Below are 18,549 nucleotides of genomic sequence, written 5' to 3' on the forward strand. Positions count from 1 at the left end.
GCAGAATGCAGGACATAAGAGAGGCCAGAGCTTACCCTGGCAAACAACTTGGAGTCTCCTCCACCTTGAGCGCCCGACATGGTGGCGGCGTTCTCTTGTATGAGGTCTGGCGGCGGCCGGTGTGGTAGTATGGAGTGGGAATCTCAGACAGGTTTTCCCCTACGGACGGACCTCCAACAAGCTTTGCTGGTGGGCTTCGATCGCTTGGTAGTGGGCGATAACACCACAGACCCCTCACGCCCAGCTGTACGAAGAACGCAGGTATTGTCGACTTGCTTGCTCCCCCAGGCCTAGGGTCAAGCCACCCAATTGGTAAGATGGTCGTAATAGTTGGTGGGAGGCCGCAGCTTTCCTGGACTCAAATTGTCTTGGATGGCGGGAGAGGGGTGCAGAAAGTGCTGAGGGATGTCACATGCGTCCTTGGGACCGGGGGGTTTTCGTTGCGGCGACCAATCGAAGGGTTTGTTAGATATGCGTCCGTCGTTCAAGCTGGATGTCGGCCAACTCCTTTCGGTCGATGGTCTTGCGCGCGCGCACCAGCGTGGATTCGGTGGGTGTTCGCTGGTGGTCTGGATATAACGGTGACCTTTGCAAAACGACGTCGTCGGTTCGGTTTTCGCGGACGGCCCGTTTTCGTTTCCAGATGTTTAAGGGGAAAGTCAGGCGTTGGGTCCCAAGCTCCCGCCGTTCCGCAGTGGAGTGCAACGCGCCCCCCGGTACCAGTCGCAGTGCAGCGCGCCCCGATTCTGGCTTATCGGTCAACCGATAAGGACTAAGCGAGCCAAACGCTCATGTCAGCCGCTGTCGACGAACGACAAACCCGTCTGGGTGTCTGTGCCTGAGTTTAGCCGACCTTTTTTGTGGGGACCTTGGTACAACGACTGCGTCTGTCATCATCCACGCCTCTGAAGTGAAGCTCTGCGTTCTAACCGCCCGCATCCGTGTTCACGACCGTTAAGTCAAACGACCCCATCAACCAACACCGATACCGATATCTACATTTCGCAATGGCTTTGGTCAACGGCTCCGTTCCACGATGGGTTGCGGACTTGCAGTCCCCCCCGCCTGCCAAGTCAAAGGTCCCAGGTGTTTCTGACCCTCCAGGCTTCCCGTCGCAGGCCTCTAGCTCTAAGGTATTGGGGGATCTCTCTTATCTCATTCCAAGTTTTCTGTTTCGCTAACATGCACATATAGAAACAGAAGGACCAAAAGATTCAACCGCGCAAGCAACAGTCGCCCGAGGAGATGGACACATTGAAGGTCAAGAAGGCTTGGGAAGTGGCGCTCGCGCCCGTCAAGAACCTGCCCATGACAGCCATTATGATGTACATGTCTGGCAACTCGCTCCAGATCTTTAGTATCATGATGGTCATCATGGCTTTCAAGAACCCCCTTGTCGGTCTTACGGCGGTCAACCAGGCGTTTGAGAGATTTGAGTCGGAAACGAACAAGGGACAGATGCTTCAGGTCAAGGCGGCTTACGTCGCTATGCAATTTGTCGCGCTGGCTTTGGCTGTTTGGAAGGTTAACTCAATGGGATTGCTACCGTAAGTAATGCCACCAATGTTTGATTCACGACCATACTAACGCAGATTCAGGACAACGCGATCAGACTGGCTGGCTTGGGAGGTTCGGAGAGAGCCACTGGAGTCTTCGGTGCCCGCGTTATAGACATTGCCAATACAATCTCAAGCTCTGCATCTTTAGATTTAGGGTTCAATTAACGTCTAGTCATTTACCCTACAGCTTTTGACTCGTCTTTCCCGCTTCCGGCCGTCGCCATTGTTGCTGTCGTATTGTTGATGTCCAATTGTGGCGCAACCAGCCCATACCTGAGCGGTGCCACTTTCCCTATATGGTGGAATGGCTCGTCTTTCATAGGAGCTACAAGCCATCGCTCAATTGTACTCTGAGGCTGTTCGACGCCTATGCCTATACATGTGGCAGGAGTTGTGATAGGCTGATTGCTTTCATGTTGCCATTCCCAGGGACGATCAAGGCGTAATGGGGTAACTGGGTGTGTCCCATTGGGACTGCCTGTAAAAGGCTCTGGGCTGTACGAGGATTGTGTTTTGTGGTAGGCGTCGGCCGTAGTGTGCATTTCCTCAACTACTGTCTCAGACTCAATAGCATCTAGTTCGTCCCCCAGAGAGTTGAGGAGTGATAACGGGTCATGTAATATGTTGTTTGTCGAGGCCTCGTGAATTGCCCCTATTTCAGTGATAAGGTTACTGATATCAGTCTACTAACAACATTAGTCTGCTGTCTACATAGATATCAGGCTATCTCACCATCGTCGACATTGGGCAGGTGTTCTCTGGTTTAGCCACAATCGGGTTCAAATGCAATAGTTCATAATATTACCGTGACAGTAGCCCATCTGTTCTCGTGGGGGCGGGAAGATTTATATATCTTGATCTCACAAGGCTGGCCTGATTATACAGATGCTTTAGTCAAGGGGCTACATGTGCCTATGATGCCTGGTACCACAGCACCATAAGCTTACTCTTAATCCTTGGAAGCTTCGATCTTGATTGTGTTACCCGCCCTGTGCGGGTTCCAGCGATGCCAAGCGCGAGTTTGTTTGTTTGTGCTGTCAGCGGCTGGGTCCCGAACGTGTTCTCTCCTCTTTCTAGCTATATCCAGATATCGCGACAAATGCGGAGCCGGGAGGTGGTTAAGTGCTTGTGGTAAAACAGGGCAGCCAGATTAGATTGGGAGAAGACGTCTCATGTGTATAGCTGTGCCTGTGCCTGCCAAACTTCTCTCCCTGGAATTCCAGCCTCAGGGGTTCACAACACGCAAGCGGCGGATACTACAAACTCAATGCTAGATACACTGTAAGCCATGTTTTGAAAAAAGGTTGCGGCGGATAGCGGTGCAAGTGTCTTTGAGATTCATTCTTGCGTCTTCAACCTCGGGGGGGGGGGGGGGGGGGATGGCTCACATCGGTGGTCGGTCGCCTTGATGCCTTGTGCTCGGAGGTAGGGCTGGACGGCCGACTCTTCCTCCCTTGTCTCTGGAAAAGCAGAAGTCTCACTAAAAACAGCATTGCAACCCACTGCAGGCCCGAGCCATTTACACACTCTAACCAGAAGCGTTTAACTTCCCAGTCGGGAGAATCGCGATGGATGGCAACCAACAGCCTCAATGACCTGCATCTCATTTCGCCTAATCAACCCCTTTCTTGATTCTCAGTGGTTACTGGTGCCTGAACCAGCAGAGGCTGAGACTACCTAGACCTTGGCAGGAAGAAACAGTAATCGAAAAGACGGTGCTGTCAGGAAGAAGGGCACCAATGTTGCGCTCTCGATCGCTGACAGAAAACATCCATTTGTGACCCGCATTTCAGAAGTGAGGGGAGCTGCTGCTATCGACTCTGAAGGTGGGGGGAAAGGGAGCGACAGCTTCACCATCACAAGCCCAATGTCATGTAGGACACTTCACAAGCTGAACCGAGCCATTGGAGGGGGGAAAGGGGACGGTCCAATGACAGACATAACAAAAGTCAAAACTGCTGGCGAGTCACCATTCTCAATGACACTATCACTCTACCCAACGTTGCTGCGCCAAACGCCTCTGACATAGTCCATGTTACCCAACCATCACGAAGGCTCCTCTCTTAGCCGCCTCTCATTCCTCCAGCTGGGGCCCTTCTTCACAATCCAAAACAACATCGGACTGAGCACCGCGCACAAGGCCGCGATGAACGTGAAGCACCACCCCCTGCCCATGCCTTGGATCATGTACTCGATAACAGCCGTTCCCACGGCCCCCATGGTACACCGGATGAGATTATTGGCCGCCGTGGCCGTTGCCGGGGCCTCTGGATACAGGTCCACGATCAGGGTGTTCATGACGCTGAACGAACCCGTGATGGTGATGCCGATGATGCACTGCAGCACCAGCGGCGCCGCGACGCTTGTCTCGACGTGCAGCACCCAGCCGTACGCCACCAGCGTCACGAGGCCGACGGCAACCGCAGGATACACCGGCTGCAGACGGGCCTTCTCGATGGGGAACTTGCTCAAGTCGTCGCCCCGGCGGCGGTCGATGGTGAAACCTATCTTCCGGGCTATGCGGCGGTAATTCCAGTCGAGCACGTATCCCTGGCCCAGACTCGCGATGCAGCACCCCGCGCCGTAGGGGAGGTAGCAGAGCCCCAGTTGAAGGTCGTTGAAGCCGTAGATCTCTCGGAAAAGGGTGCCGAGCGTAGCTGCCACATCGATGAACGCGACGTAAAGCAGCGAGTTGTACAGGAGGATCACCGCCATCTCCTTTTCAAAGATGATCTTGACGGCGCGAAGCGGATTCGGGAACCGTAGCTTCCTCTTCGGTTGGCCCGGGACCGAGTCACTCCTCGAAAGCCCTTCGTCGTCCCCAGAGGTTTTACCCGCGGCCGTACGACGTTGGCGGACCAGGTCCAGAACAGGCCGGTTCCAGGCCTGCGCCGGGATAGACCCGTTGCCCACGACGTTCCGGCACGTCTCGGGGATGAAGAGTGCGAACGGCACGAGCCAGAGCCCGATGAGCACAACGCAGAACCAGAAGATGGAAGCCCAGCCAAAGTACTGCGTCAGCACGCCGCCGAGAACGGGGCCGATAGTCGGGCCCACATTGATGCCGGCGCCAACGAGGCCCATGTACTTGCCGCGCTCGGAGCTCATGGAGATGTCGGCGACCATGGCGAAGCCGAGCGCGATGGCGCCGCTGCTGCCGCCGCTCTGAAGCATGCGTAGCACGAGGAGCGCGGCGTAGTTCCGCTGCAGCGCGAGACCTATGTTGGCGAACAGGTAGATTACGAAGGCGACGAGGAATGCTGGGCGTCGGCCGGCCATGTCGCCAAAGTCGCCGAATATCGTGGGCGATATGGCCTGTAAGACCATGTAAGATGTCACCGTCAGGTTGACCAGCGCGACGGTGACGTGAAGGTCGTCGGCGATGGGGGCCAAGACAGGGTAGTAGATGTTGGCGGACATGGGGGGCACGAAGCAGGCGACGGAGGCCATGAGGGTGACCCAGCGTTTTGTGGATGGCGAGAAGACGCTGTAGGCTGGGCCGCTTGGTTGGCGGGTTAGGTTCTCGGGATCTTGTGGCGGTTGAGTTGTCGAGGGCTCGACAGACGAAGAGACGGCGTCATCTTGTTTCTCGTTGATAGGATGGGTTTGTGGTATTGGTGAGGCGTGTATTACTGGTGACTCGACGGAGCTGGTGGTTGAAGGTGAGGTAGGACGGTCCTCTTCCAGCACTCTGTGAGGAACTTCATCTTGTCCCATGCTTACCAGGGGGGACTGCCGTGATTAGTGAAGATGTTCAATGATCGGCGCAGAAACATCCAAGAGAGAAGCGAAGATGCGAGTTCACCATCTACAAGAACAATAGTTCAAAATAACGGAAAGAAAGGTCAAACTGAACTGGAAAAAGAAAAAGATAGGATCCAAATAACTGGAAAGAGCGTCTCTTAGTGTAAAACTCGGTGTCAGTCCCGCAAGCGGGACCTATTCCCGCCCATAGGGTCACCCATCGATGATGTTATTTCCGCCTTGGGTCGCCTCCACCACCCCTGGAAAACCGGCTCCTAGGCCGTCGCCTCTCTAGCTCCCATGATTCGCCCGGTCCGGCCCATCGGTTCCACAGTAACCCGCTGTTTTGGGCAGTTGGTTTCTTCTGGGCCGTCTGGCATTGACCGAGACGTTAGAGTCTCGGTGCGGTATCGGGGCTCTGGTGTGGTTGAGCTTGAGCTGACTTCAGCTCCTGATTCATATTCCATGACCCTTAGATGAGGTTAGTGACCGACGGGCATGAGCTTTAATCAAATTGAAATACACTTTGTTGAATTTTAAAGAGACTCTTGACTTCAAGGTCCATGAAAACGCAATTGCGCCTTGAATCAAAAAAAAAGCCTTCTTCAAAATCTTTGACTGAAGTCTCCATCGGCGCTGACAATTACCATCGCCGGGCCGGGTGGGGTCCTGGCCCGTGCGCTGTGCCGGACGTTGCCGATCTGCCGATGCCGCCCCGAAGTTTAGGAAGTCTCGCCTAGATGCACCGCCACATCTGCTGTAGATGCTGCGCCACAAAGAAACCAGCTGTGGCTGGTCAACTCACTGCCAAAGCCACGTCATTGGAGAACAGCTTGCCAAATCCAGGACAGGGTGGAATGCCAATGAACTGGACGACGTCGTCGAAGCTCGATTGCTCGCACCCGTCGCGAATAGTATGACCACCAGAACAAGGTGACGATACATTCTCACACCACCAATTTTACCGCCGACCGGATTCAAGCCCTCGGCACAATGGACATTACTCCAGTGTTCAACGAGCTGCTGCGGAAACGCAATGCGCCGATCGTGACCGAGAAGAAGCTCAGTCTCGAAGCGATTGACGGCTTCCTGAAGGAGGCATACAGAATAGTCAGTACTTTCAATGCACGCAGGACTTCTCGTCTCTCTAACATCCTTTAGAACTCCCATATCACAGACCTCCACAATGAGCTTAAAGACGTCCGACAAGCATACCTCTCGACGGCGCAGCCCCGCAGACACATCCGCACCAACACGGGCAGCACGACCAAAGAGCCGCAGCAACTTACGGACCGGCAGAGGGAGGAGATTGACGCCAGGGCCAAATCGATGCTCCGCGAGCTCAACGCCAGCATCCGCGCGCTCGACGAGGCGGAGCAGCTTCGCCGCGAGACGGAGACGGCTGTCATCCGCAAGAAGTATGCACGTGGGCTGGGAGCCCTCGGGGCGTGGGCGGCGGGCGATGTCAGCGACGAGAGTAAGACGGCAGAGCACCTGGCCGCTGAGGCAAAGGCGCGGGATATTGGGCTGCACCGCGACGGCGTGCTCTGGAGTCTGCGGCAGGCGTTGCAGCTCTGCGGGCGGACGCAGCAGGATATGATGGAGGCGAGGCTTACAAGAGAGATGGAGAAGAACAGAAGCGTGCTGGCCAAGGCCGGAGGAGGCAGCGCGATGCCCGAGTTGGGTGGTTTCTACGAGTCGATGAAGAAGGAAGCTGCGGCGGCGGCGGCGGCGGCGAAGAAGAACGGGACCGCGACGGGGTTGCCGCCGGACGAGGGCGGGTCGTATGATTTCAGGCAGGATCTCACGGAAGAGCAGATTCAGATGTTTGAGAAGGGGAACCAGGATATGCTGCAACACTACAACAGCACGTTGGACAAAGTCAGGTACGTTGAGGCAGTGGGGGGACGAGTTTTGGGGGAACCTGGATTGCTGACAACATTGTTACTGCAGAACGGCGGAAAAGTCTCTGCTTGAAATCTCGGAACTGCAGACGCTACTCGTTGGCAACCTCGCGACGCAGTCGGCACACATTGAACAGCTTGTGGCTGACTCGGAGAACATCACGGAAGACGTTGGAGGCGGTAACAAGCAGCTGAAGAAGGCGACGCAGCGGCCGAGTGCGGCGCGGTATACATTTTTTGCGTCGGCGGGATTGTGCGCGTTCTTGATCCTCTGGGATTTGATTATATAAAAATATCACGGGTGTCTGCATTGTAAAATCCGCCTCGTCAAAAAATACGTGCACACATTGAGCATCTGAAAGGGCTTACATAGCTCGAAGAGGAAGCTGGTGGGAGGCTGGGGGAGGTAAAGCATGTGAAAGTACAGGGTGTAGTTAGCGTCACATGCCGAAGAGCCTAGACCATGACCAGGTGACCTTTGAATTTCAAGCCATGTCGATTCAATTGAGGGCCAACTTGCGGCCGGTTGACTTCCATCTTCAGAACTAGCGACGATGAGAGTATGGCCTCCTTTTTTTTCACATTTCGAAATAGCCGGTGTGAAGAAGACATGCGCTGGATTGCGGAGGGGGGGGGCTGTTTGACCGGCCGCTACATCGGCGGGTCCGTCGGTGGTGCGGTACGGAGGTGTAAAGGCCTTTTTGACGGCGGTACCGCGGGAGCTTTTAGAGTGAAGCCCGGTAGGTACATTAGTCTCTGTGAGGTTGGGAAGCATCTGATTGGCGCTGTTAAAAGCGCCAAGGGGACTACGTAGTACATCTGATATGCGAAACCGGACGGGGTTCATCTAGGTACTTTGCGATGTCGTAATCCCCGTGGGGTCATGTTTCCAAAGGGTAATTGTTATGAATGAAAAATACTTGTTGATGCAGAGTTTGCAAGTATCTCATATAAGTTGAGTTTTTTTTGTGTCAAGTTTGCAGGATGTGAGGTACTTTGAGACGGGACGATCTTTTCAGCTGGTTACTTATTAGACCCTGTGCTAGCCTGGCTAGTAAGGATGTACTATGTACTCTTTTTTTTTTCCTGCTGCATTGAGTTTTGCGGGGGAAGGACAACGAGACCCCAGAATTACGAAATGAATAGAATGGGGTAAGAAAAAGGAGTGACAAAGAGAGAGAGAGAGAGAGAGGAAGGAAGAGGCAAGGGAACGCAAAAACGAGAAATAGCCTAGGCAGACGGACAGATTGTGAACCCATGTGTCGAATGGGAGTTGAGTCGTGGGTGTTGGGTGGGAGAGTCATGGGGTTTGGTTGCGTTTCCCGAAAACCTCGGTCCATCAGCCAACGGTGAGGTCACAATTGGAGCTTGTTAGACCTTGGAGAAGCCGAGTGATGGAGGATAAAGAGATGGCGGCTTCCCCCTCCCGCGCGAGACGGGGGTTGGGTTTCATGCAAAGCAGAGCAAAGCAAAGCAAAGCAAGAAAAGACTCGGAGAGTTGTGCCCATCAATCTTGAAGCCAAGTGCCAGATTTCCCGATCGTGCCCCGACACTTCGCCGATTCTGCCCAGTCGGCATTTTTTGCTCTCTTATTATTCAACTCCAGCCAGCATCCAGCATACAACATCCATCATCACCACCAAGATTTGCTCAATTACTCAAACACCCCCCAACCAACAGTCTCATCCCAGCCAAACAGGATCAACTGGTGGGTTTTGTTTCTACTTCTATCAAGTAAATCTCTCCCCAACCCCAAAAAAGCCCAGATTACGCCTAAGCTGTCGGCGCCTGTTTCTAGTAACAAGTTACGAAATACCTTGCACCGCAGCCCCCCTCCAGTGTGGATACGCCGTCCACCTCAAGTACCTCATTCTGCATCACCTGCCGTACCTGATTTTCCATAATTTATTTTTATTTTTGTTTTTTCGGGCATCTTGTCATCTCCCCGATCATCCGAGCAGCCCCCGTAACGAGGCCGGCCCCTGCCATTTTTTGTTTTTCTCTTTCTGTTCTCTCCCGCTTTCCCGCTTACCCAGCCCTGCACCCGCTCCAACAAGCACCAAGCACCAAGCAGACAGCTGCAGCTCCTGCACCTCAACTGCAACTGACAAGGCCCTATTTTCGGCAGCTCTCTATCTCTCTCTCTCTCCCCATCTCTATCTGTTCTTTTGCTGCACAAGCTGCATCTGCAACCGCAAACCTCAACCGCAAACGCAACGCAGCTCGAATTTAACCCAAATCCCGCCATATTCTGCAACTCCCGACGCGCGGGGACGAGACATAACCGGCGACACATTGCACCACCCCCCAGTGTTCCAAGACCCAAGACCCCCCCAGCCCACTCCGGCCCCAAGGTGAGTTCAGGCAGTGGTACCTGTTTTTCTTACTTGCGCATCCCCGTCACAAGTACATCTCTTACCTCACCAACGTCACCCCATCCCCAGGTACCTCGACCTCCCCTCCTCTAAGGTTCCCCCTCTGGCCCCCTCTACCCTAGCTTCAAATAGCCATACTATGTACTAGCTGGAACATCCCGCCATGGAGGCGCATGTCCGCCTTTCTTCCCCCCCCGTTTCCTGTACCCCCTTTATCCCTTCACAAAGTGGAAAGGTACTCCGGGGCGACCACAGTTGGCGCCTGTAATCGCAAAGCCTCCCATTCGCCCGTCTAAATCGTACCACTACTGATGCCATAATAATAAGAACCCCAGGCGACCCTTCTCTGACTCGTTCCATCTCACGAAGCTCCGACACCACTGAAAATGCCAGGTGACTCCTCGTCGTCTTCTTCCTCATTTTCCCTCTCGGCCTCTTCTTCCTCTTCTTCATCTTCTTCTCCTCAAGCCAATTCTACTCTCTCGAGAATACGCAACATTGCATCCCACATCATGGCTCCCGTATCAACCACAAACTTCCCCGCCGACACGGTGCCCCAAGCTCCTGAGGACCCTCTCTTTGGTCTGATGGCAGCCTACAGGGCCGACCAGAGTCCGGACAAGGTCGATTTGGTGAGTAACCTGCCGAATTTCTGTTCCTCTTCTGCTGTCTTACGTCCTGCGTCTCGATTCGGATTTCGCCAAATCGAGACCAGAACCTCTGGGAATCACTCCACGACTCTCCGAGAACTGTCCGAAGCTCTAGTCGCTAACACAAGGACCTTCCTACTTAGGGCATTGGAGCTTACCGCGACGATAACGCGAAGCCTTGGGTTCTGCCTGTTGTCAAGAAGGTGCGTTTGTGCTTACAATGACTCATCTATGCCTTATTTCATTCCTACTTCCACCACCGCTGGCTGCCGTAATGTCCGATTGTGGTCGCGGATTCTCCGGATCACGGAACAAAAAACCTCAGCTGTTGTTGCTGTGCGTCACACGGCAGCGGATGTGCCGTTCTATTTTTTGACGGCGGCATTCCCCCCCTCCCCTCATCCCGCCTCCACTTCCCTGGCTTCCTTTATCCACCCCCGCTAACCCCGCCATGATGCAACTGCGCAGGCCGATGAGATTCTCCGCAACGACCCCGAGCTCAACCACGAATATGCCCCTATTGCCGGTATCGCGAGCTTCACCACCAAGGCCAACGAGCTGATGCTCGGCGCCGACTCTCCCGCCATTCGGGAGAAGCGCACCACCTCCATCCAGACCATCTCCGGCACCGGAGCCGTCCACTTGGGCGCCCTCTTCCTTGCCAAGTTCTACAAGGGCAACCGCACCGTCTACATCTCCAACCCTACGTGGGCCAACCACAACCAGATCTTTGGCAACGTCGGTCTGCCCATCGCCCAGTACCCCTACTTCTCCAAGGAGACCAAGGGCCTCGACTTTGAGGGCATGAAGTCCGCCATCTCCGCCGCCCCTGACCGCTCCATCATCCTCCTGCACGCCTGCGCCCACAACCCTACCGGTGTCGACCCGACCCAGGAGCAGTGGAAGGAGATCGCCGCCGTGCTGCGCCAGAAGAACCACATCCCCTTCTTCGACTGCGCCTACCAGGGCTTCGCCTCCGGCAACCTCGCCCAGGATGCCTGGGCCGTCCGCTACTTCATCGAGCAGGGCTTCGAGCTGCTCATCGCCCAGAGTTTCGCCAAGAACTTTGGTCTCTACGGTGAGCGTGCCGGCTGCTTCCACTTCGTGACCGCCCCGGCCTCCGACGCCGCCGAGACCACCAGCCGTATCGCTTCCCAGCTCGCCATCCTGCAGCGCTCCGAGATCTCCAACCCCCCGCTGTACGGCGCCCGCGTCGCCAGCACCGTCCTCAACGACCCTAAGCTCTTCGCCGAGTGGGAGGACAACCTGCGCACCATGTCCGGCCGCATCATCGAGATGCGCAAGGTCCTGCGCGCCAAGCTCGAGGAGCTCGGTACCCCCGGCACCTGGAACCACATCACCGACCAGATCGGCATGTTCAGCTTTACTGGCCTGTCCGAGGCCCAGGTCCTGAAGCTGCGTAAGGACGCCCACGTCTACATGACCAAGAACGGCCGCATCAGCATGGCCGGCCTCAACACGAGGAATGTCGAGTACTTTGCCAAGGCCGTCGACAAGGTCGTCCGCGAGTCGCAGTAAAGGCGTCAACGCCGTGATTTGTAATGATTGATTGGTCAATTTTTATGGGAGGGGTTTTTTTATAACCTGGGGCCTTTTTTTTTTAAGGGCAGAAGCCGCCGCTCCATGGTCTTTTGTTTTGGGAGCAACAACACACTTGTTTTTTTTTGAAAGATGATATGACCGTCTCATGACCAGCTTTTGGAACGGCCGGATGGGACATACACGGCAGGAAATGGAAAAAAGATTTAGATTTCCCAGCTCTGATTAATCAAGCATCACCTCTTTTCTACTTTTGCCAAGTTTCTTGTGGTAGGCGATGTGACGTGACGCGACGTTTACAAACTTACCGTTGCTGGCTGGGGTTGTTTACAGACGTCTCTTTTTTCGTTGGCTCTGCAGGTTCCATCACTACTGACTTGTACTCGAGATTTGTATGTCTGAGAATCCTACCCTGACCTACCTGGTAATTATGAAGCTGCTTGCACGGATCTAGACTGACTCCAGCCGAGTCTGGATAATGCTGGATTGTTGCGTAAGCAGGTCGAACGACGGTGGTCGATGGCCGGGTATCAATAGAACAAACAAACCACTCTGCGGCGCGTCGTTGTGATTATAGGTTGGCATCAGATCCAGTCGCAGGTCTGTCGAGTTTTGTTCCGCTGATGAACAGCTCGCCCTCTGTTCGCATCTGCAAAATTGACCCATACCATTCGAGCTCATGTTCCCGTGTCGTCTCGTGCGATGTACGTCGCTTTTGTGTCTTGCTGAAGAATTGATACCGGAATGCACTGGATTCGACGACCATAAATAGGGCGTTGATGATGATGATGAGCTGGTAAATACCAGTTGAACATGTCGAATTCCTTTCATCGCGCGGCGTCGTGGGGCAGATGAGCCAAAAACGATGATGAGTCGGGTACTTTAACAGCTAAATGAGTCTGTATGAGGTTGGTCGAAATGAGATGTTATAGTTCATCTCATCTCATCCCTTTTACCGACAGCAAGCTTGAGACGTTTTTCGACAGCTGTTTCAATCGTCATAATTCGGTGGCATGTCGCGGGCAGCACTCAGACAACACCACCACATCCACATCGTTACATTCGATGACGAGCATGCGCGGTTAAGGTCGTCGATTTTCGTTCATTCGGGCTGCGATTGGTCGGCTCGGGATCTCGTCGTGATCAGCCCTCATTCGGGCCAAGCCTGCCTCAGTCATCTTTCCTTCCCCCCAATTGACTTTTCATGTTATTTTTTTTTTTTTTTTTGCGCGAGCTGCTGCTGACTGACGCATGAGACTAGCCAACCAGCTAGCCCAGTATTGTATCCGCACATAATCCCTCCGCTCTCATTCATTCGTATTCGGCCGAGGTGTTCGCACTCTGTGGGGGACGAGCGGATATAATTTTGTTCCTAATTCTTGTCCTTTTTTTTTTTTTCTCTCTTTTTCCTTAGCCCGTTCCTATCCTTTCTCGTAAGTGGCGTCCGTGTCAAGTCCCCAGGTTCAAGTCTTGGTGGGGAAAGTCAGAGGTGCAAAAGCGAAGAGAATGAGAGAGGATCCTAGGACCAAAGCAGGCACGACGTTGAAAGTCAGGGACGACGTGCCGGTTATCTAGTCCCAATGCCTCGTGGCAATCGGCCCTTCTCTCGGGTGTTTACGGCTAACAGTATCCCCGCCTCCCGCGATGCCGGCAGACGGGGGAGAGGGTGTGGTGTGGTGTGGTCAGTCAACACCCCTGTTTTTTGCTGTTCTGGGCGTTGTTGTGTGGGGTAGAGGAGTTTGTCTTTGCCGTCAAATGTCGACAACGCCTTGCCGCGGTGCTTCGTTTCTCCTCATAATGCCCATGGTCTTTTCCAGGCATGGACCAGTGGTCAGTTCTCGGGGCGGATTACTCCGTCTGGATTAATGTCTAGTCATTTTCTGCCTGGACGAGAGAAGGAGGGAGAGTAGTTTGATGACCGGATGAGAGGAACAATCCCAAATCGCATATCTAGTAGTCGCTATGGCTCCTCCAGCCACGGCCCTTTTCCGCACCCCGTGCGACTCTTGGAGATGAAAGGGTAGCAGGCAAGGAATTTGGAGGCTAACCGACCTGCCTGTCGACAGGGATTAGATTGGTTTGGAGAATGTTGGAGCTTACCCCGGGTCTCACAGGTACACGCCACACCATACCTTACACACCCTCAACCTTCTATCCCGTCAGTGTGCCCAGACGACGGAAACCTTGATGTGTGTGATGATGGTCTTCCGTGGGACAAGCGTAGGTCCAGAGTCACTGACTCATCCTTCCGCGTCCCGGCCATTCGCAGGCGTGAGATGCGCCGAGCCAAGCTTAACATGTCGTTTGACCAGCTAAACGGGGCGTCGTTCCTCGTGTCAGACGAAAATGAGGATCCAGCAAGGAAGACTATGGTTGATTTGGAGATTGTTCTCATTTGGGTTACATCTCAGCGACCTTGTCAACCACACGACCGGGACAAGGCTAAACACTGCAACCCAATCTCTCACTGCGTAATACATCCATTCCAGGCAGAGCAAATGATCAACGTCCAAAACCGTCTCGGCCCATGTCGTACCTATTCCACACCACGTTAAAGCTGTCATGTAAGCATTTCTAAGAAGAATCGTTGGTGGACGAAATGGATGCTGCATGCTCCTCCATACCCTTGTTTGTCTGCCAGCCTCAGCTAAACGAGCTGTGCCGCGAGAATGCCGTGTAGAACCACTCGGCATAGGTCCGCATGAGCAGTCTGCAGCTACAGTCCTGATTGACTTTCCTATTTTCAGTTTGGAGGAATTCTTGTATTGTCATCACCCGGCCAAGCGCCGCCACCAAAGACTTTTGATCCCTATCTGGATGAGCTGGCGGAATCTCATTTGCTACCCTCCAATAGCATGGCATTAAATTCTCGAATGCGGATGTCTCCCTCAATGGAGCCCGAGACGACTGAGTGGTTGGGTCCAGTGGCTTCTCTGGCGGTTGAATCCTTTCCCCTTGTCCTTGTCGTTGAGGGTTGCAATGAACGAAAACTCGTGAACAGCGGAGAATGAAATTCGGACTTCCGCCAGAAACCTCGGCGCAGCCAGAGAAACCCAGGCCATCTCGCTCATGGCACCCCCGAACAACCGAATGCGGCCAAACCAAATTGTTGCTCGCCAGGTTCGTCAGGCAGCATCGTTGCCAAGCTAATCCTCGACCAAAAAACAAACTTGATAATGAGTAGCTTCTCCGTTTAATAGAGGGGCTCGGGAGTGAATCTGACCAATATTGTCGCGTTGTGCTGGATTTCGTGGTGCGGAGTTACCGCACGGAGCCACCCACACCTATCAGAAAGAAAGACAGAAAAAAAACACCCATATTTTAAGCACAACAAGCCATCTGACCATGTAAACGCCAGAGATGCTTCTGCCCATGGGGGGGTGGGTGTGTGTGTGGGTGGGTGATAGTGGTGGAGGAGAAGAATAGGATATTAACGCTAAAACCATGTGGGGGAAGCTTCCCCGCATGCTGTTTTATGGGATGGTGCCTGCCCTGTGCATCTTAGCAATTTGAGAGGGGCCACAATCTATCCACTAGCCTAGTCTTGCCTGGTCTTGCTTGCTTTTGCTCCTCGGTCTTTCCCCCCCTCAAAAGCCAGATGGGGATGGAGAAAGGGATCAACACCTGTCTTTTCTCACTGGATGGATAAATGTCCTACCCCGGTCTTTCTTGGCGTCCGGCTCTTTGCGTAACGCGGGCAATCGCAACGGTCATTTTATTCGGACCTTCTACAACCTGGCCAGCGCCTCTATTCCCGTCCTCCCGCCTTAGCATATCCTCCCCCAACCCTTGTCCTTCATCCATGTCCATCTTCGTCTGTATGGTTCGGTAGTGTAGCATTCGGTGCCCTCAAGGGAGAGAAAGGACGACTATGGGGCTCTGTTGCATTCATATAAAGTAGGCCAGGTGGACCTCGTTGGGGAGAATGTCTGTGAAATGATCAAAGGGTGTTGTGTTTTCCCAGGGACTTGGACTCGGTGCTATATACCCCCGTGTTAAGCCTTTACAACCTCACCGGCCCCTTCTGTCTCCCTTTTCTTCGGGTTATCGCTTCTCATCCCTTACCGTTCATCGCGGTGATCAGCCTTCACCCTATCTTTCCTTTACGCACGTCGCAACACTATTCTGATCAGTCAAAATGGTTGCGATCAAACGTTTTCACGAGACCGCGGCGGCGGACCCCATCCTGACTCGCATTTCAGAAGAGGATAAGGTTCCATGGTACAAGAAGCCGAACCTGCGATACCTATATCTCATGCTCTTCCCGACCTGCATGGGTATCGAGCTAACGTCCGGTTTCGATTCGCAAATGATCAACGCCCTTCAGATCGTACCTTACTGGAACAAATGTTCGTCCCCTAGCATAATTTTGCGAATGTATGGGTAAAGTGTCGAGATCTGACCTTCAACAGACTTCGGTTACCCCCAAGGAAGTCTGAAGGGCATTATTGCCGCCGCCTACTCTCTTGGTGCTGTCCTTTCACTGCCCTTCATTCCCATTGTGAACGATAGGTTTGGTCGAAGATGGTCCATCTTCGGTGGTAGCTGTATCATGGTACTGGGGGCTCTCATTCAGGGATTCTCGCAGCATGGTATGTATTACCACTCCCGTAAACAAAGTCCCGTTTAGCAGAAAGTACGTGGCTAATGTGGACTGGTTTAGTCGGCATGTACATCGTTGCCCGTATGATCCTTGGTTTCGGTATCCCGACCTGTATCGTCTCCGGTTCTTCTCTGATTGGTGAACTCGGTTACCCCAAGGAGCGTCCCGTCCTGACCTCTCTGTAAGTCCTCGGTCCCAAACCTGGTCTACGACTAGAGGATGGCGCTGACCGAACCTAATAGCTTCAACGTGGCCTACTTTGTCGGACAAATCACTGCGGCCGCCATATGCTTCGGCACTAACAACATTCAAAGTGATTGGGCATGGCGCATTCCGTCTCTCCTCCAGATTTGCCCTTCTCTTCTGCAGATCGGCTTCGTTTTGTGAGAAGCCACATCCGTTCTTTCGCGATGATTTTGCTGACTCTTTGATCCTCTCCAGTTTCATCCCCGAGAGCCCCAGATGGCTCATCACTCAAGACCGCAGCGAAGAGGCCAATGAGATTCTCATCAAGTACCACGCCGAAGGCGACCGCGACTCCGAGTTCGTCAAGGCCGAGATGGCGCAGATGAAGACCGTTATCACTCTCGAGATGGAAGCCTCCAAGCATTCGTGGATGGACCTACTCAGCACCTCCGGAATGCGCCGTCGCTGCCTCATCACCGCCATGCTCGGCCTCTTCACCCAGTGGTCCGGAAACACGCTCATCTCGTACTACCTTGGTGACCTCCTCAAGATGATTGGCATTGGGGACTCCGTCTTCAAGCAAAAGCTCAACGTTGGCCTCTCCTGCTGGTCCCTCGTCTGTGCTGTCATCGTCGCTTTGCTCGTCCGCAAGATCCGCCGACGCGTCATGTACTTGGCCTGCACCATCTCCCTTCTCGTCTGCTACATCGCCTGGACCATCTCCATGGAGCGCGCTGTGCACGCCCTCGACAACGACTACAAGAACCAGAGCGCCTCCATCGCCACTATCTTCTTCATATTCATGTACTCGCCCTGCTACAACATTGGCTACAACGCCCTCACCTACACCTACCTCATTGAGTTGTGGCCCTATGCGCTGCGTTCCCGCGGTATCTCCTTCTTCCAGCTCTTTGGTCGTCTGGCAAGTTTCTTCACCACTTTCGTCAACCCAATCGGCATCGAGAACTCCTCCTGGCGCTACCTCATCAGCTACTGCTGTTGGCTCGCCTTCGAAGTCGTGTTTGTGTACTTCATGTTCCCCGAGACCGCCGGCCGCACCCTCGAAGAGTTGGCTTTCAGTAAGTTTTCCGCCTGATTGGATGGTAAATTTCCTCGGTTTTGCTAACGATGTGTTTCTACCAGTGTTCGAGGACAAGGCTCTTGCCGACCAGGCAGCTGGTGCTGTCGAGAAGGTTATCCACCACGAGGACACGGACCCCGTCGGCGAGCGCAAGACTGGAACGGGTCAGACCGAGGTCGTTGAGGACGTCACCACCAAGTCCAGGGTCTAGTTGGATTTTTGGATTTTCCTTTTTTACGATGAGCAACTTTTTGGATTTTCGGCTTGTAGTGATCCGAGTGACAGTATCCACTTTGCTTTAGCGCTGAAGATGAACAAATGTTATGAAGCCAGTTAGGAAAACTGCTATAACTACACCTACCTGCGCTGAATGTGTTAATGTCGTGTTGCATATATTGCTTATTTTTGTGTTTGTTTACCTGTGCCATTTTCACCAACGATATCAGGCTGTGGGTAAGAAACACATGCGTAACGCCTCGAAATAGCTCAACCGACCAGTCAACGCTATTATTCCTATGACGTCTCGGTAAAGGCCCCCATACATGAACCACAGCTTAGTTGAAGGAACGACTAGCGTTAGAAAGGGGGGCCTATGAATCGCCACTTGTAGGCAACGATACCACCTAAATGGACACGTTGGCTTTCAATAGGGAAGCGCCTGTTGGTGGACTTGGGCGCAGCTGAGGTTCTTGCATTGATAGCGTGATCCTGACTGGCTGCGGTCACATTATGTAAGTCATCTCACCCCCTCCTTGCTGGGCTTTGCTGACCACGAATTGTACTTTTCATACACTTTGTGCCATGCCTATGCTCCGGTTACAAATGCATGATAAGGTGCAGCCTCGTCAACTCCCATCCAACAAGACAAGAAACTCACCAAACAATCA

General features: G+C 53.6%; 5 protein-coding genes across 5 annotated transcripts; 4 read left to right on the forward strand and 1 right to left on the reverse strand.

Moving 5' to 3' along the window:
• Positions 1-1,007: 1,007 nt before the first annotated feature.
• Positions 1,008-1,671, forward strand: CTRU02_202463 (uncharacterized protein; the record flags this gene model as incomplete). The annotated part of the gene is made up of 3 exons (XM_036719878.1): positions 1,008-1,133; positions 1,195-1,547; positions 1,599-1,671. The coding sequence occupies 3 exons, from the start codon at positions 1,008-1,010 to the stop codon at positions 1,669-1,671; spliced, it is 552 nt and encodes a 183-aa protein (XP_036588580.1).
• A 1,934-nt stretch (positions 1,672-3,605) lies between these two features.
• CTRU02_202464 (Quinidine resistance protein 2-like protein 3) lies at positions 3,606-5,276 on the reverse strand (the record flags this gene model as incomplete). Its single annotated transcript, XM_036719879.1, has 1 exon — positions 3,606-5,276. One exon carries the CDS (start codon positions 5,274-5,276, stop codon positions 3,606-3,608), a length of 1,671 nt encoding a protein of 556 aa, XP_036588581.1.
• Positions 5,277-6,296: 1,020 nt separating this feature from the next.
• Positions 6,297-7,497, forward strand: CTRU02_202465 (snare protein; the record flags this gene model as incomplete). Its single annotated transcript, XM_036719880.1, has 3 exons — positions 6,297-6,413; positions 6,465-7,189; positions 7,257-7,497. 3 exons carry the CDS (start codon positions 6,297-6,299, stop codon positions 7,495-7,497), a joined length of 1,083 nt encoding a protein of 360 aa, XP_036588582.1.
• A 2,471-nt stretch (positions 7,498-9,968) lies between these two features.
• CTRU02_202466 (aminotransferase class I and II) lies at positions 9,969-11,771 on the forward strand (the record flags this gene model as incomplete). The annotated part of the gene is made up of 3 exons (XM_036719881.1): positions 9,969-10,214; positions 10,376-10,435; positions 10,701-11,771. 3 exons carry the CDS (start codon positions 9,969-9,971, stop codon positions 11,769-11,771), a joined length of 1,377 nt encoding a protein of 458 aa, XP_036588583.1.
• Positions 11,772-15,930: 4,159 nt separating this feature from the next.
• CTRU02_202467 (MFS sugar transporter) lies at positions 15,931-17,873 on the forward strand (the record flags this gene model as incomplete). Its single annotated transcript, XM_036719882.1, has 6 exons — positions 15,931-16,141; positions 16,205-16,384; positions 16,456-16,576; positions 16,638-16,778; positions 16,837-17,660; positions 17,725-17,873. 6 exons carry the CDS (start codon positions 15,931-15,933, stop codon positions 17,871-17,873), a joined length of 1,626 nt encoding a protein of 541 aa, XP_036588584.1.
• Positions 17,874-18,549: the final 676 nt, after the last annotated feature.

The sequence above is a fragment of the Colletotrichum truncatum genome, assembly GCF_014235925.2.
Source record: "Colletotrichum truncatum strain CMES1059 chromosome Unknown Contig_0001, whole genome shotgun sequence".
NCBI lineage: Eukaryota > Fungi > Ascomycota > Sordariomycetes > Glomerellales > Glomerellaceae > Colletotrichum > Colletotrichum truncatum.